We start from the raw sequence: 15,701 nt of genomic DNA on the forward strand, positions 1-15,701 counted from the left end.
GGATCTGGTTTGAAAGAAGAGTGGTATCATATTCTTACCTGATGTACCAATAGGACTTGATCTGGTTTTGAAGAAAGAGTGGTATCATAATTCCTACTCTTGATACCACACTAGGACTTGATCTGGTTTGAAAGAAGAGTGGTATCATAATTCTTACTCTTGATACCACACTAGGACTTGATCTGGTTTGAAAGAAGAGTGGTATCATAATTCTTACTCTTGATACCACACTAGGACTTGATCTGGTTTGAAAGAAGAGTGGTATCATAATTCCTCTTGATACCACTAGGACTTGATCTGGCTTGAAGAGAGTGGTATCATAATTCTTACTCTTTGGTACCAACTAGGACTTGATCTGGTTTGAAAGAAGAGTGGTATCATAATTCCTTACTCTTGATACCACACTAGGACTTGATCTGGTTTGAAAGAAGAGTGGTATCATAATTCTTACTCTTGATACCACACTGGGACTTGATCTGGTTTTGAAATAGGACTTGATCTGGTTTTGAAGAAAGAGTGGTATCATAATTCTTACTCTTGATACCACACTAGGACTTGATCTGGTTTGAAGAGAAGAGTGGTATCATAATTCTTACCTTCTTGATACCACACTAGGACTTGATCTGGTTTGAAAGAATCACAATTCTTACTCTTGATACCTAGGACTTGATCTGGTTTGAAAGAAGAGTGGTATCATAATTCTTACTCTTGATACCACACTGGACTTGATCTGGTTTGAAAGAAGAGTGGTATCATAATTCTTACTCTTGATACCACACTAGGACTTGATCTGGTTTGAAAAGAAGAGTGGTATCATAATTCTTACTCTTGATACCACTAACTGAGACTTGATCTGGTTTGAAAGAAGAGTGGTATCATAATTCTTACCTCTTGATACCACACTAGGACTTGATCTGGTTTGAAAGAAGAGTGGTATCATAATTCTTACTCTTGATACCAAACACGGGACTTGATCTGGTTTGAAAGAAGAGTGGTATCATAATTCTTACTCTTGATACCACACTAGGACTTGATCTGGTTTGAAAGAGAAGAGTGGTATCATAATTCTTACTCTTGATACCACACTAGGACTTGATCTGGTTTGAAGAAGAGTGGTATCATAATTCTTACTCTTGATACCACACTGTGGACTTGATCTGGTTTGAAGAAGAGTGGTATCATAATTCTTACTCTTGATACCACACTGGGACTCTGATCTGGCTTGAAAAGAGTGGTATCATAATTCTTACTCTTGATACCACACTCAGGACTTGATCTGGTTTGAAAGAAGAGTGGTATCATAATTCTTACTCTTGATACCACACTAGGACTTGATCTGGTTTGAAAGAGAAGAGTGGTATCATATTCTTACTCTTTACCTTGATACCAACACTAGGACTTGATCTGGTTTGAAAAGAAGAGTGGTATCATAATTCCCCTACCTTGATACCACACTAGGACTTGATCTGGTTTGAAAGAAGAATGGTATCATAATTCTTACTCTTGATACCACACTAGGACTTGATCTGGTTTGAAAGAAGTAGTGGTATCATAATTCTTACTCTTGATACCACACTAGGACTTGATCTGGTTTGAAAGAAGAGTGGTATCACCTTATCTTACTCTTGATACCACACTAGGACTTGATCTGGTTTGAAAGAAGAGTGGTATCATAATTCTTACTCTTGATACCACACTAGGACTTGATCTGGTTTGAAAGAAGAGTGGTATCATAATTCTTACTCTTGATACCATACACAGGACTTGATCTGGTTTGAAGAAGAGTGGTATCATAATTCTTACTCTTGATACCACACTGGGACTTGATCTGGCTTGAAAGAAGAGTGGTATCATAATTCTTACTCTTGATACCACACTAGGACTTGATCTGGTTTGAAAGAAGAGTGGTATCATAATTCTTACTCTTGATACCACACTAGGACTTGATCTGGTTTGAAGAAGAGTGGTATCATAATTCTTACTCTTGATACCACACTAGGACTTGATCTGGTTTGAAAGAAGAGTGGTATCATAATTCTTACTCTTGATACCACACTGGGACTTGATCTGGTTTGAAGAAGAGTGGTATCATAATTCTTACGATACCACACTAGGACTTGATCTGGTTTGAAAGAAGAATGGTATCATAATTCTTACTCTTGATACCACACTAGGACTTGAATCTAGCTTGGAAAGAGTGAAAACCACCACACTAGGACACTGATCTGGTTTGAAAGAAGAGTGGTATCATAATTCTTACTCTTGATACCAAACTCGGACTTGATCTGGTTTGAGAAGAAGAAGTGGTATCATAATTCTTATCTTGGACACTTACACTAGGACTTGATCTGGTTTGAAAGAAGAGTGGTATCATAATTCTTACTCTTGATACCACACTAGGACTTGATCTGGCTTGAAGAAGAGTGGTATCATAATTCTTACTCTTGATACCACACTAGGACTTGATCTGGTTTGAGAAGAGAGTGGTATCATAATTCTTACTCTTGATACCACACTAAGAGGACTTGATCTGGTTTGAAAAGAAGAGTGGTATCATAATTCTTACTCTTGATACCAACTTCGGACTTGATCTGCTTTGAAGAGAAGAGTGGTATCATAATTCTTACTCTTGATACCACACTAGGACTTGATCTGGTTTGAAAGAAGAGTGGTATATCATATTCTTACTCTTGATACCACACTAGGACTTGATCTGGTTTGAAAGAAGAGTGGTATCACAATTCTTACTCTTGATACCACACTAGGACTTGATCTGGTTTGAAAGAAGAGTGGTATCATAATTCTTACTCTTGATACCACACTAGGACTTGATCTGGTTTGAAAGAAGAGTGGTATCATAATTCTTACTCTTGATACCACACTAGGACTTGATCTGGCTTGAAGAAGAGTGGTATCATAATTCTTACTCTTGGTACCACTCGGACTTGATCTGGTTTGAGAGAAGAGTGGTATCATAATTCTTACTCTTGATACCACACTAGGACTTGATCTGGTTTGAGAAGAAGAGTGGTATCATAATTCTTACTCTTGATACCACACTAGGACTTGATCTGGCTTTGAAGAAGAGTGGTATCATAATTCTTACTCTTGATACCACACTAGGACTCTGATCTGGTTTGAAAGAAGAGTGGTATCACAATTCTTACTCTTGATACCACACTAGGACTTGATCTGGTTTGAAAGAAGAGTGGTATCATAATTCTTACTCTTGATACCAAACTCGGGACTTGATCTGGTTTGAAAGAAGAGTGGTATCATAATTCTTACCTTGATACCACACTAGGACTTGATCTGGTTTGAAAGAAGAGTGGTATCATAATTCTTACCTCTTGATACCACACTAGGACTTGATCTGGCTTGAAGAAGAGTGGTATCATAATTCTTACTCTTGATACCACACTAGACTTGATCTGGTTTGAAAGAAGAGTGGTATCATAATTCTTACTCTTGATACCACACTAGGACTTGATCTGGTTTGAAGAAGAGTGGTATCATAATTCTTACTCTTGATACCACACTAGGACTTGATCTGGCTTTGAGAAGAGTGGTATCATAATTCTTACTCTTGATACCCACTAGGACTTGATCTGGTTTGAAAGAAGAGTGGTATCATAATTCTTACTCTTGATACCACACTAGGACTTGATCTGGTTTGAAGAAGAGTGGTATCATAATTCTTACTCTTGATACCACACTAGGACTTGATCTGGTTTGAAAGAAGAGTGGTATCATAATCTCCTTACTCTTGATACCATACTAGGACTTGATCTGGTTTGAAGAAGAGTGGTATCATAATTCTTACTCTTGATACCACACTAGGACTTGATCTGGCTTGAAGAAGAGTGGTATCATAATTCTTACTCTTGATACCACACTAGGACTTGATCTGGCTTGAAGAAGAGTGGTATCATAATTCTTACCTTGATACCAAACCGGACTTGATCTGGTTTGAAGAGAAGAGTGGTATCATAATTCTTACCTTGATACCACACTAGACTTGATCTGGTTTGAAAGAAGAGTGGTATCATAATTCTTACTCTTGATACCACACTAGGACTTGATCTGGTTTGAAGAGAAGAATGGTATCATAATTCTTACTCTTGATACCACACTAGGACTTAATCCAGCTTGGAAGAAACCACACTAGGACTTGATCTGGTTTGAAAGAAGAGTGGTATCATAATTCTTACTCTTGGTACCAAACTCGGACTTGATCTGGTTTGAAAGAAAAGTGGTATCATAATTCTTACTCTTGATACCACTACTAGGACTTGATCTGGTTTGAAAGAAGAGTGGTATCATAATTCTTACCTTGATACCACACTAGGACTTGATCTGGTTTGAAGAAGAGTGGTATCATAATTCTTACTCTTGATACCACACTAGGACTTGATCTGGTTTGAAAGAAGAGTGGTATCATAATTCTTACTCTTGATACCACACTAGGACTTGATCTGGCTTGAAGAAGAGTGGTATCATAATTCTTACTCTTGATACCACACTAGGACTTGATCTGGTTTGAAAGAAGAGTGGTATCATAATTCTTACTCTTGATACCACACTAGGACTTAATCTGGTTTGAAAGAAAAGTGGTATCACAATTCTTACTCTTGATACCACACTAGGACTTGATCTGGTTTGAAAAGAAAAGTGGTATCATAATTCTTACCTTGATACCACACTAGGACTTGATCTGGTTTGAAAGAAGAGTGGTATCATAATTCTTACTCTTGATACCACACTAGACTTGATCTGGCTTGAAGAAGAGTGGTATCATAATTCTTACTCTTGATACCATACTAGGACTTGATCTGGTTTGAAGAAGAGTGGTATCATAATTCTTACTCTTGATACCACACTAGGACTTGATCTGGTTTGAAAGAAGAGTGGTATCATAATTCTTACTCTTGATACCACACTAGGACTTGATCTGGTTTGAAAGAAGAGTGGTATCATAATTCTTACTCTTGATACCACACTAGGACTTGATCTGGTTTGAAAGAAGAGTGGTATCATAATTCTTACTCTTGACTTACTCTTGTGCATACCAACTTTCTCCAAGGCAAGCATCCAGTTTCTAAATCATGACTACTGAAACAACAAAGCTTTGTAAATACACCAATGATTCAGACAGAATAAAAGTTATTACTTTTATTCATTAAACAAACAACTGTTTCCATTCATTTTCCACGCAGGAAATAATTTTACGATTTTCTGAATCCGATGTGCATTACTGATACTTACAACTTTCTTTTGAAAATCACCGCACACGAACGATGCTCCAAAAGAACAATAAAGAAATATTTCTGTGACATATAAAATGTTACAAGAAATTCATAAGCTGGGTAAAATACTTACTTAAAATTAGCAATAGGAACTGGAGCTTTAAAAGAGTCAAGTGATACTTTTGGAGCCATGACTACATTGATTTTAAGATTTTGTTCATCCCTCAAAGTCTTCATGAAGCTTTCTAAATCTTCTTCATCCTCACAGACAAATGCTATCATATCATTAAAAGGAATATGAGCTTCTACATATTTGGCCCATTCTGGATTCTTCACATTAATCTAGAAATCCAAATGACTATTGTAAACCTTCAAAAATTTTAGTAATACAATTTATTCATAATAAATGTCATCAATAATTATTCCATACTAATACTACAGGTGGTGGTGCTGTTATACACCTATTTTAAATAAAATTAACCAGGTCATTCTGACAAGCACAACATTCACAGCTCGGTTTAATGCATTGTATATACAATACAAATTATCATATTTTGCACAAATTTATAAATCACAATTCTTATAGCATGAAACTAACAAAAAAAAGGGAGAACATCTATTTCCAGTAGAGTTAATCAGCTATGGACAAAAGAGAATGGGTATTACATGCTTACTAAGCATACAACAAACAATTTTGTAATCACAGTGAATTTAAACAGTTAACATATGACCATCTGGATAAAGGTTATCTGTAAATTAATTCAATCCTAAACTGATTTATGTACCACCTGTTCCTACCTATGTAGAATGGGAATCACCTACACAACTGCATTTTGACAGCAAAGTGGTAATAATGGTTGAACAGGTTAATCATAAAGAAAAACAACAATTCTTCACATTCTGAAATATTTTTATGGACTAAAAGTAATATCTATAATATAATTATAGTGAATTGATGTCACAGAAACTGAGTAGTTGATATTTACATCAAAACATAACAATAATTGAATAAATTAAATTTATTAAAAAATATCTAATCAAAAGCACAAAAATAACCAAACTTTTCCAGTACGTTTAGTAATTTCTGGAATGATAAACTGCTTTTACATATCCAGTGATCAACTCTTACATGAGACTGACTTATTTTTTTTAAAATTAAAAAACATCTCTGTCCAATTTCAGTCATATCTAATTCTATAGTCATATATATAAACATCATACCTGCAACATGACTGGTTCATATATTTTTCTTTTGTATTTCTGTTCATTCTCTCTTAGCCAAATCACAGCATCGTAGGCAGACTTATTTTTCCGTCGTAGCATTTCCAGTCTCTGACATCCCACATCTTTGATTCTGTTTAAAAGTCTTTCTGTTCCTGAACATTTTTAGATGAACAGATACAAGTAAAATAAAAATTACTAAATAAAAAAATGAAAACAGCTAATGGTACAGAAGAGTAAGAAATTAAAGTTTCATTCCTGGTTAAGTAGTTTTGGTGAAAATCCAAATCCTGGACACAATTGTCTGCAAAATGGGATGACCTCTTAAAATTTTAAAGCACTTAAAAAAAAGTTGACTGAGTGATAACATAAATAGTGATATAAACAACATATTTTTTTCATTAATATATTAAAACCATGAAACATTCAAACCTTTTTATTACATACAGAACTATGGACTTAAGGAAAATAAACTAGGTAGTAACTGAAAGAGCAAGTGAAGTGTTAGGCAAAGTCAATATTTTGGAAAATCTAAGTTCAGAGCAGTATTCTAGCTCAATACATTTAAGTGAAAGTCAGAATAATTTTTAAATGACCAACCACATTTAAAAAACTGGTAACATATGACCTACAGGTAACAATAAACAATCTTGTCTCTCAGTTTCCAGAGCATTTAGTAAAACATTAAAAGTATAAATGCAAAAATAGGTATTGTTTATAAGTTCATTACTAGTGGATGTGTACTGATGTAAAAATGATTAATGTATTAACTGTCTCTGATATCTATCTTCTTCTTCTTAGAAAAGAGTGTTTAGAAAACATCATTTGCCAGTATATCAGTGGACTTCATCTAGTTAAAAGGTATTGATGAGATTTTTTCATTGAAGGAGATTATGAAATTTCAAAATTTATTCAGTATCACAAGTGGCTTATTCAATTTTATGTAATGACATTTTGGATGACAAGTACCTCAGCAACAACCCAAAGGTTACTAGATTATGCTTAAATACATTTAGATTTTTTTTCATTCAATTACAAATGTAATATTAATGTATTAAAATTCATTGGTGCATGTGTAAATGCTCAGAGTTAAAAACACTTCATGATAAACAATGATTTATTGTACAGTTTCATTTTTAAAGCTGTGTACAATAAATTGCTGCTTATCAAAAAGAGCTTTTAACACTATATTAATGTATAATTATACAAAAGAAGGAGCATCTATAAGACGTGTAAAGTTCTGACTAAGGCTAAGCAAAGCAAATGTTACTTCCATACAGCAGAAATAGATTATCTTCACTGTTGTTATGAAATGAAATTATTTTTTTTAGGTATGATACACAGTCATGTGAAAAAATTAGGACACCCTATGAAAGCCTGTGTATTTTTGTAACATTTCTGGATATATAGATATTTAATCTCAATTCTAACAATACTGAGAGATTATAGGAACATAACTAAACAATTAAAACTGAAGGAAAGACTTTTCAAGATCTTCTGTAAATGTAATTCCACAAAAATGCATATTCTAACTGAGAAAAAAGTTAGGACACCCCCACATTTATTCCCACTTAAAATAGCTCAACTCACACACAGGTGTACCACACCTGGTGCACGTGATTAGAAGACCATTACTCAGCATTGTGAATGAGGCTTGCCCTATTTAAATCTCAGACATTTAGTTTGGTGTGCTCCTGACTGTTGAAGTGAGAGTGAGCAACATAATGAGAGCAAAAGAGCTGTCTGAGACCTTCAGAAAGAAAATTGTGGCAGCTTATGAGTCTGGTAAGGGATTTAAAAAGATCTCAAAATCAGCCATTCCACTGTCCAGAAAATATTCAACAAGTGGAGGGTGTTTAAAACAACTGCCAACATGCCCAGATCTGGTCATCCAAGCAACTTCACCCAGAGAGCTGACTGCAAGATGCTAAAAGAGGTCTCCAAAAACCCTGACATGTCATCACGGGACCTACAGCAGACTCTGGCTACTGTTGATGTGAAAGTGCATGCCTCTACAATCAGAAAGAGACTGCACAAGTGTAACTTACATAGGAGATGTGCAAGGAGGAAACCTTTGCTCTCTAAGAGAAACATCAAGACCAGACTGAAGTTTGCCAGAGAGAATGTAGACAAAGACCAGGACTTCTGGAATAATGTTCTTTGGACAAATGAGTCCAAAATTGAATTATTTGGACACCAGAACAGAGGACGTGTTTGGCATAAACCAAATATAGCATTCCAGGAAAATAACCTCATACCAGCTGTGAAGCATAGAGGTGGAAGTGTCATGGTTTGGGGCTGCTTTGCTGAAGCAGGACCTGGACAGCTCACAATCATAGAATCCACCATGAATTCTACTGTGTATCAGAGGGTGTGTGAGGATCATGTGAGACCATATGTAAGAAAATTAAAGCTGAAGTGGAACTGGACTCTGCAACACGACAATGACCCAAAACATACCAGTAAATCCACCAAGGACTGGCTGAAAACTAAGAAATGGAGAGTCCTGGAATGGCTGAGTCAAAGCTCAGATCTTAATCCCATTGAGATGCTGTGGGCGACTTGAAACAGGCTGTACATGCAAGAAACCCTCAAACATCTCACAGCTGACAGAATTCTGCATTGAGGAGTGGGGCAAACATTTTTCAGACCAATGTCAGAGACTGGTAGATGGCTACAAGAAGCATCTCACTGCAGTTATTTCAGCCAAAGGAGGTAAAACTAGCTATTAGGGGATAGGGTATCCTAACTTTTTCCTCAGTTCACATATGTATTTTTGTAGCATGACATTTACAGAAGATCTTGAAAAGTCTTTTCTTCAGTTATAATTGTTTAGTTATATTCCTATAATTTCTCAGTAGTGTTAAAATTGAGATTAAATATCTATATATCCAAATATGTTACAAAATACACAGGCTTTCATAGGGTGTCCTAATTTTTCACACACCGACTGTATACACCTTTCAAATAACCAAAACTCATAAATTACTATATCAATAACACAGAATTTCCCTATAATTTATCAAGCTTAGTAACTAAGCAGTATTTAGGTATAACCAAATATGAAATTTCAAGGTCACTAATGTCTCATCTTACTGCATTTTGAATCCAGTGTGAAAAGAGAGTTTGCCTGACAAATACTAAGAAACCAACTTGGAGGACATTTGAGTTTCAATTGGTAATACAAAAGTCACTGGGCAAAGTAGGATTATGCAAGCATTTTTAAAAATGGAAGAGGTGGGCAAGGCCATCTAGGTTGATTCAATAAAAATATTAATGTCTCAGACAACAGAAGAGATAGAAGGTTCTTATTTCACATTCTAGCTTGTCCATATTAGTAACTTGAGTATCTAATTCATAATAAACTAGAGATTTGGACATCACAAACATCTAATCTGAACCAATGCTGCATTTAACATATCACACTGACATGAATATTTAGGTGTTTTTTAATATTTTTAAATATGAAATTAATTAATTCATAAGACTAAAATTGAGTTATAATCTACAATTTAATACCAAATTTATTGATATACATCACTAAAATACTAGTTCAATAAAATGTTTAAAATAAGTCAATAAACTCAACAAAATGATCTTTGATCCATGATCAGTGTCGTTAGGGTTAAGATTGCTAGTCCCTTTTTTAAGAAAACAAAGTTTCATATTGATATCACACATTTTAAAAATGATCAAAACTACAAATTATATTGAAATTACCTTTCAAGATTCAAAATCTATTCAGGTCTAAAGACCTATTACTTACTCCTTTGTGTTCCAGAATCATGTATATATACAAATGAGGAAAGATTAAGATCCTTCAAGTTATTATCTCTAATAAAGAGTTATATAGGATCTGATTGAAGTTTTAAGATTGTAAAAGAAATTGATAACAATGATTCATAAACATTTTTCATAATTAACAGCAAGAGTTACAGAAACATAAATATAGATTTAGGCAAGGTAGAAGCCATCTCTCTCGTTAAGAAAATTTTATTTTTCAAACTGTGTGGTTTGCTTATGGATGTTGTGGAGGCAGTAAATTTGAGTGAGTTTAAAATAAAACTTGATAGATATATGAATGATAAGGACTAGCTTGCTTTTTTTTTTTTTAAACGATTAATTTAGAGGAGGGAAGAGCCAACATATGCCAGCAGGTCCCTTGATTTCCCTCAACATTATGTTATTTTATGTTATACAAAGTTTATTTGTATACCACAATAACAAAGCACACAAAATTTTGAATGTAATTTGCTAAAATGACATGGAGAAAGAGATGCCTGTATGGTAAAAGTTAAGTAACACACTGCAGTTATGAACCTTGTATCTTCCGATTAGCAGCCCAATAATACTAACCACCAGACCATGCTAAGTCCAAAACATCATGGAACAAAATATTTATTACAATGAAGCCTCTCAACAATTAAAAAATGTGCATTTGAAAATAGCTAAGATAGTTTACATACTATGAAAAGGAGTAGATGTTAGATGTTGAAACACCACCAATATCATTTTTGAAAGTGGAAAAAAAATTAGAATGTTATATGAAGAAGGTTAAATAATTCTAGTTTAAGAATAAGAGACAAACTGAAATTACTACAGTATTAAGTGTTACTAATGAATGAAGTACACATTACTGTTTAGTTTTGTTGAAAATAAACCACTACTAATAATACCAGATTTCTTTCTTCATTTTTCTGTTGTTCCTTGCTTCAACTTATACTTTCATCAAAATGCATTGCATACACATAATTAATAACACTGGTTTACAAAGAAATTGAGGCAAGCACAAAATAGCTGTTTTAACCTAATTTGGGGTGCTGAATTCAGATTTGAAATCCGTTTTACTCATCACCTCTAGTTTTTAGATATGCATACTGTACATTTTGTACACATACTGTAATAAAGGCATATATGCATTCAGGGTTAATTTCTAATATTGTGTGACTTATGTCTTCTTTTTTTTAGTTATTATGCAATAAATGTAAGTGATAGCATTACATTATATATATATATATATATAGCTATATATCAAGACGAATTTTGGCAGTTAAGCGTAGCCAACACGTCTCAATCAACAGCCAGTAGTGCACTGGCAGTCAGCATAGGAGGTTGGTGTCCCTCGACAATTGTGTTACACAATCTTTTGGCTATATATTTGTATTACAATTTCCAACGGCCTTTATAATTATTATTGCCTTACATATGATTTAATTTTACTTTGTTTTTTCTCCAATGGCTTCAAGCTCGTCAAAACACCGAGGATGCCTCAACAAGGCCAATTCTTTCTGCTACGTGTGTGGGGACTTCACGACAGTTGCACAGCGTCGAACCATCACTTCCCTCCTCAGAACTGCCTACTTTCATTATTTTGACTGTAAAATTGATGATCAGGACAAATCTTGGGCTCCACACATCTGTTGTAAACCCTGCTACAATGGACTAACTGCTTGGTTTAATGGCAAGAAAGCGGCTTTCAACTTTGCAGTACCGATGGTTTGGAGAGAGCCACACAAGCCATGCAGATGATTGTTATTTTTGTCTAACAAATATAACTGGTTTCAATGCATCTTCTAGAAAAAAGATCAAATATCCCAATCTTCCATCTGCTATGAGACCCGTTCCCATTCAGATGATCTTCCTGTCCCAACACCTCCAGTAAATAAGGATCTTCTTTCCTCATCAGATAAAGAAATGCCTCCAAGGGAAGATTCTGCCAAGTCAATCTCTTCCCAAGATATTGACTCTTCTTATTCAGGAACAAGTGGCAACGAGCCACACTGGATCACGCAAGAAGACCTGAATGACCTTGCTCGTGATTTGTATCTGTCAAAACAGCAGTCAGAGCTCTTGGCTTCTCGGCTTAAACAGTGGAACCTAGTCCAGGAAGATGTAAGGATCACCAGTTTCAGGAATCGAACAAAGACTTTGCTTCATTTTTTCGACATGGAAAACAAGTTGTGCTACTGCACAAATGTACCTGGCTTGTTCACTTTCCTTGGTTTGACACATAATCCTTCAGACTGGCGTCTTTTCATAGACTCTTCCAAGGGAAGTCTCAAGGCTGTGCTTCTGCACAACGGGAATAAATATCCCAGCATTCCCACTGCACACTCTGTCCATCTAAAGGAGTCCTATGACAATATGGAGCTTCTTTTAGAAGCTGTTAAGTACAACCAGTACCAGTGGAGTCTGTGTGGGGACCTCAAGGTCATTGATCTTCTTACGGGTATGCAAGCAGGCTTCACAAAGTACTGTTGCTTTCTCTGTCTCTGGGATAGTTGAGCTGTATTCCAGCATTACAAGCAGAAAGACTGGGGGTCTAGAAGCACTTCGTTCCTGGCGAACACAGCATCAAGGAGAATCCTCTGGTTGACATGAAGAAGGTGCTTCTTCCTCCTCTTCACATCAAGCTTGGTTTGATGAAGAATTTCGTGAAGGCCATGGACAAAATGGTGCTGCCTTCCAACACTTGTCTACTGTGTTCCCAGGTCCCAGTGCTGCTAAGCTCAAAGAGGGCATCTTTGTCGGACCTCAAATCCGAGAAGTGCTGAAGGATACTGATTTTGAGGAGCTTCTTACCTTAAAGGAACTGAGAGCATGGGAAGCATTTAAGTCAGTCTATAGTGGCTTCCTTGGTAACACACGCGTACCAAATTACCAAGCCTGTATTGAGAAGTTGCTAAAGACTTATGAGGATATGGGATGCCAAATGTCACTAAAATTCATTTTCTCCATTCCCACCTCAACTTCTTCCCTCCAAACCTTGGAGCAGTGAGTGATGAGCACGGAGAAAGATTCCACCAAGACATTACGAAGATGGTGAGCAGCTACCAAGGCAAGTGGAACCACAGCATGATGGGAGACTTCTGCTGGATGCTCTTGCGTGACATCCCGGAGGCAAAATACACCAGATCATCTAAGAAAATACACTTCTAATTGTCTGCGGTACTATGAATTGTGTACATTGTGTCATCCAAGTATATTTATTCCGTCAATGTTCTTTATCTATCCTGTTTTATCTGTAATAAGCTGCTGCAACTGTTGAAATAAGCACGTATATACTCTGTATATACTAAAATGAGACTATTTAAAAGCCAAAAAACTAGAGGTGATAGAGCAAAACTGTTTATAAATTTGAATTCAGCACACCCAAATTAGTAAAAAACACCTATTCACATTCTTGCCTCAGACAAAAAATATTTTTTTGTAAACCAGTGTAATGATTGAGCTGTAACATTAACCTAATAAATTAAAAACACTGACAAAAAGGCAACTTGCTCAAATATATGTTGACAAAAAAAACAATTTTAGAATTATCATTTAAATTATGAAATTGCAACAAAACTCTAACTTTATAGAGTCAAAATATATATCACTAACTTTAAAAAGGCAATGCTCAATAGCATGATTTATAGTTTTATACAAGTGGCATTACTTCTGTTAATCAGAGGTTGGTAATTTTGGATTACAAGGGCATACTTATATATTTTTCAAAGAAAGTTGCATCACATGAAAAACTCCTGATTTAAAAGGTGGGTTAAGAAAAGGGAAAACATTCACTCAAGCAGGTTTCCTTTCAAACTACTGAAGAAGGAGTATTATATGAATCAAACTTGGAAACTGTTATCATCCCAGAATGTCAGTGCCAATCATTCAAGATAGGTAAACCTTTCTTATCCGTTCTATTAAATAAATTATTGGATATAACAAAGATGCAATTTACAATTAGTTAAAAGAGTGGTAAAAGCAACAACCTGTTTTACTTGGCTTAAAGATAGTTAAATAAAAAAAATGAGAAAATCTTGACGTTAAAAATTTACTTTGCAAAAACCTGAAAACTTTCAAATGCATCTGGTTGGTTCAGTTTTCAGAACATTACAAAAATAAAAGATGGACACATACACCATCATAATGCCAAAGTATATACTGATAATAATGCCAAAGTATATACTGATAATAACACTAATCTATTTAAAGGCTTTTACCTCTTCTTTTTTCAGAGACCTAACATTGTCAACAACACAAAAGTAAATAAAAAAATATATCAGAAACTTAAAGTTTCAAGTAACTCTTCCTAATTTTAATAAAATATAAAAATTTTTATCCCCCTAAGGGATCACTTCAGCTGCTGATGACAAAACAAAAACATGTGAGCATTTCACAATTAATACAAGCATCACTGTTTATTTAATATTGCCTAAGTTCTCTGAACGACGTACATGTTGAACTCAGATTACCATAATATTGCAGCTGTACTTTAAAATTTAGTATAACAAAATTTATCCAAAAAATTCAAGAATAATCTGTTTAAAAAAGAAACAAACATTTATTTATGTTATTAATAGCCAGATGAAAGAGATTTCTAATAACTACATACAAAATGTAATTTATTTTATCTTTATTTATTGATACACTGTTAACATAAATAAAGGAGATACAGTATTGCATTTGCAAGTTATTTAAACAAGGTAAAAAAATCAAGAACTAGAAACAGAAATAATGATCTTACAGTATTGGAACTTTAACAGAGAGTGGAAAAGAATGTCAGTAAAAAAAATGTAAAAAAATAGCAACAGCCTAAAAACTAGTTTTAAACAAACAGATCAGAGAGAGATACACTTAGTGCACATTTTAATAAAAATGATGTAAATACAAAGCTAATGTTTCATTATTCTGTGAGAAAACTTTCAAGTTGTGTTGAATCTTCTGTTCCTGGCTTATTATATCAGTTGTATTATAAAGAATACCACACATTCAATACTTCTAACAGTGTCATCAACACCCTAGTTATAAATTGAAAAATCTAAAATAAATTAAGAGTCAAAAGTAAAATTTTTATTTTACAGAAAGAAGTGAATACAGCATAAAATTAATATTAAACAATTATAATTATTGTATTTTGAAACAAACAAACCTTTTATTCGATTTTCATTAGCTTCTATATTCGTTTTAACATTTTCTTTTTCATTACCAACAGTGTAAATCTTTCGTGATACCTCAGCTATTTCTTTTGAAACTTCTGAAAGAAGTGGCTAGAAGGAATAAATATTTTATTTACTTAATATATATTTAAGAGAATAGGATAGATAACACTTTATGTCAGGTATTTAGCAAAATGAAAATATAACTTTTTTCTTCAAAAAAACACAGACTATACATGGAACATCAAAGACAACATGAACTAAAACTCACAACATATTTACCACAGTCAATGCTTTATTTCCAAAAACC

General features: G+C 34.4%; 2 protein-coding genes across 2 annotated transcripts in view; one reads left to right on the forward strand and one right to left on the reverse strand.

Moving 5' to 3' along the window:
- Positions 1-15,701, forward strand: part of LOC143240139 (nicotinamide N-methyltransferase-like) — a 425,422-nt gene that overhangs the window by 35,951 nt on the left and 373,770 nt on the right. The gene's annotated exons all lie outside the window — the stretch shown is intronic.
- Positions 5,376-15,701, reverse strand: part of LOC143236085 (structural maintenance of chromosomes protein 5-like) — a 77,426-nt gene continuing 67,100 nt past the window's right edge. Inside the window, exons 10-12 of the mRNA XM_076474353.1 lie at positions 15,385-15,502; positions 6,468-6,622; positions 5,376-5,588 (exon numbers count right to left, since the gene is read on the reverse strand). Coding sequence (XP_076330468.1) covers positions 5,376-5,588; positions 6,468-6,622; positions 15,385-15,502 — 486 coding nt within the window. The remainder of the gene's footprint in view (positions 5,589-6,467; positions 6,623-15,384; positions 15,503-15,701) is intronic.

The sequence above is a fragment of the Tachypleus tridentatus genome, chromosome 13 (genome assembly GCF_004210375.1).
Source record: "Tachypleus tridentatus isolate NWPU-2018 chromosome 13, ASM421037v1, whole genome shotgun sequence".
In the NCBI taxonomy this organism is placed as follows: domain Eukaryota; kingdom Metazoa; phylum Arthropoda; class Merostomata; order Xiphosura; family Limulidae; genus Tachypleus; species Tachypleus tridentatus.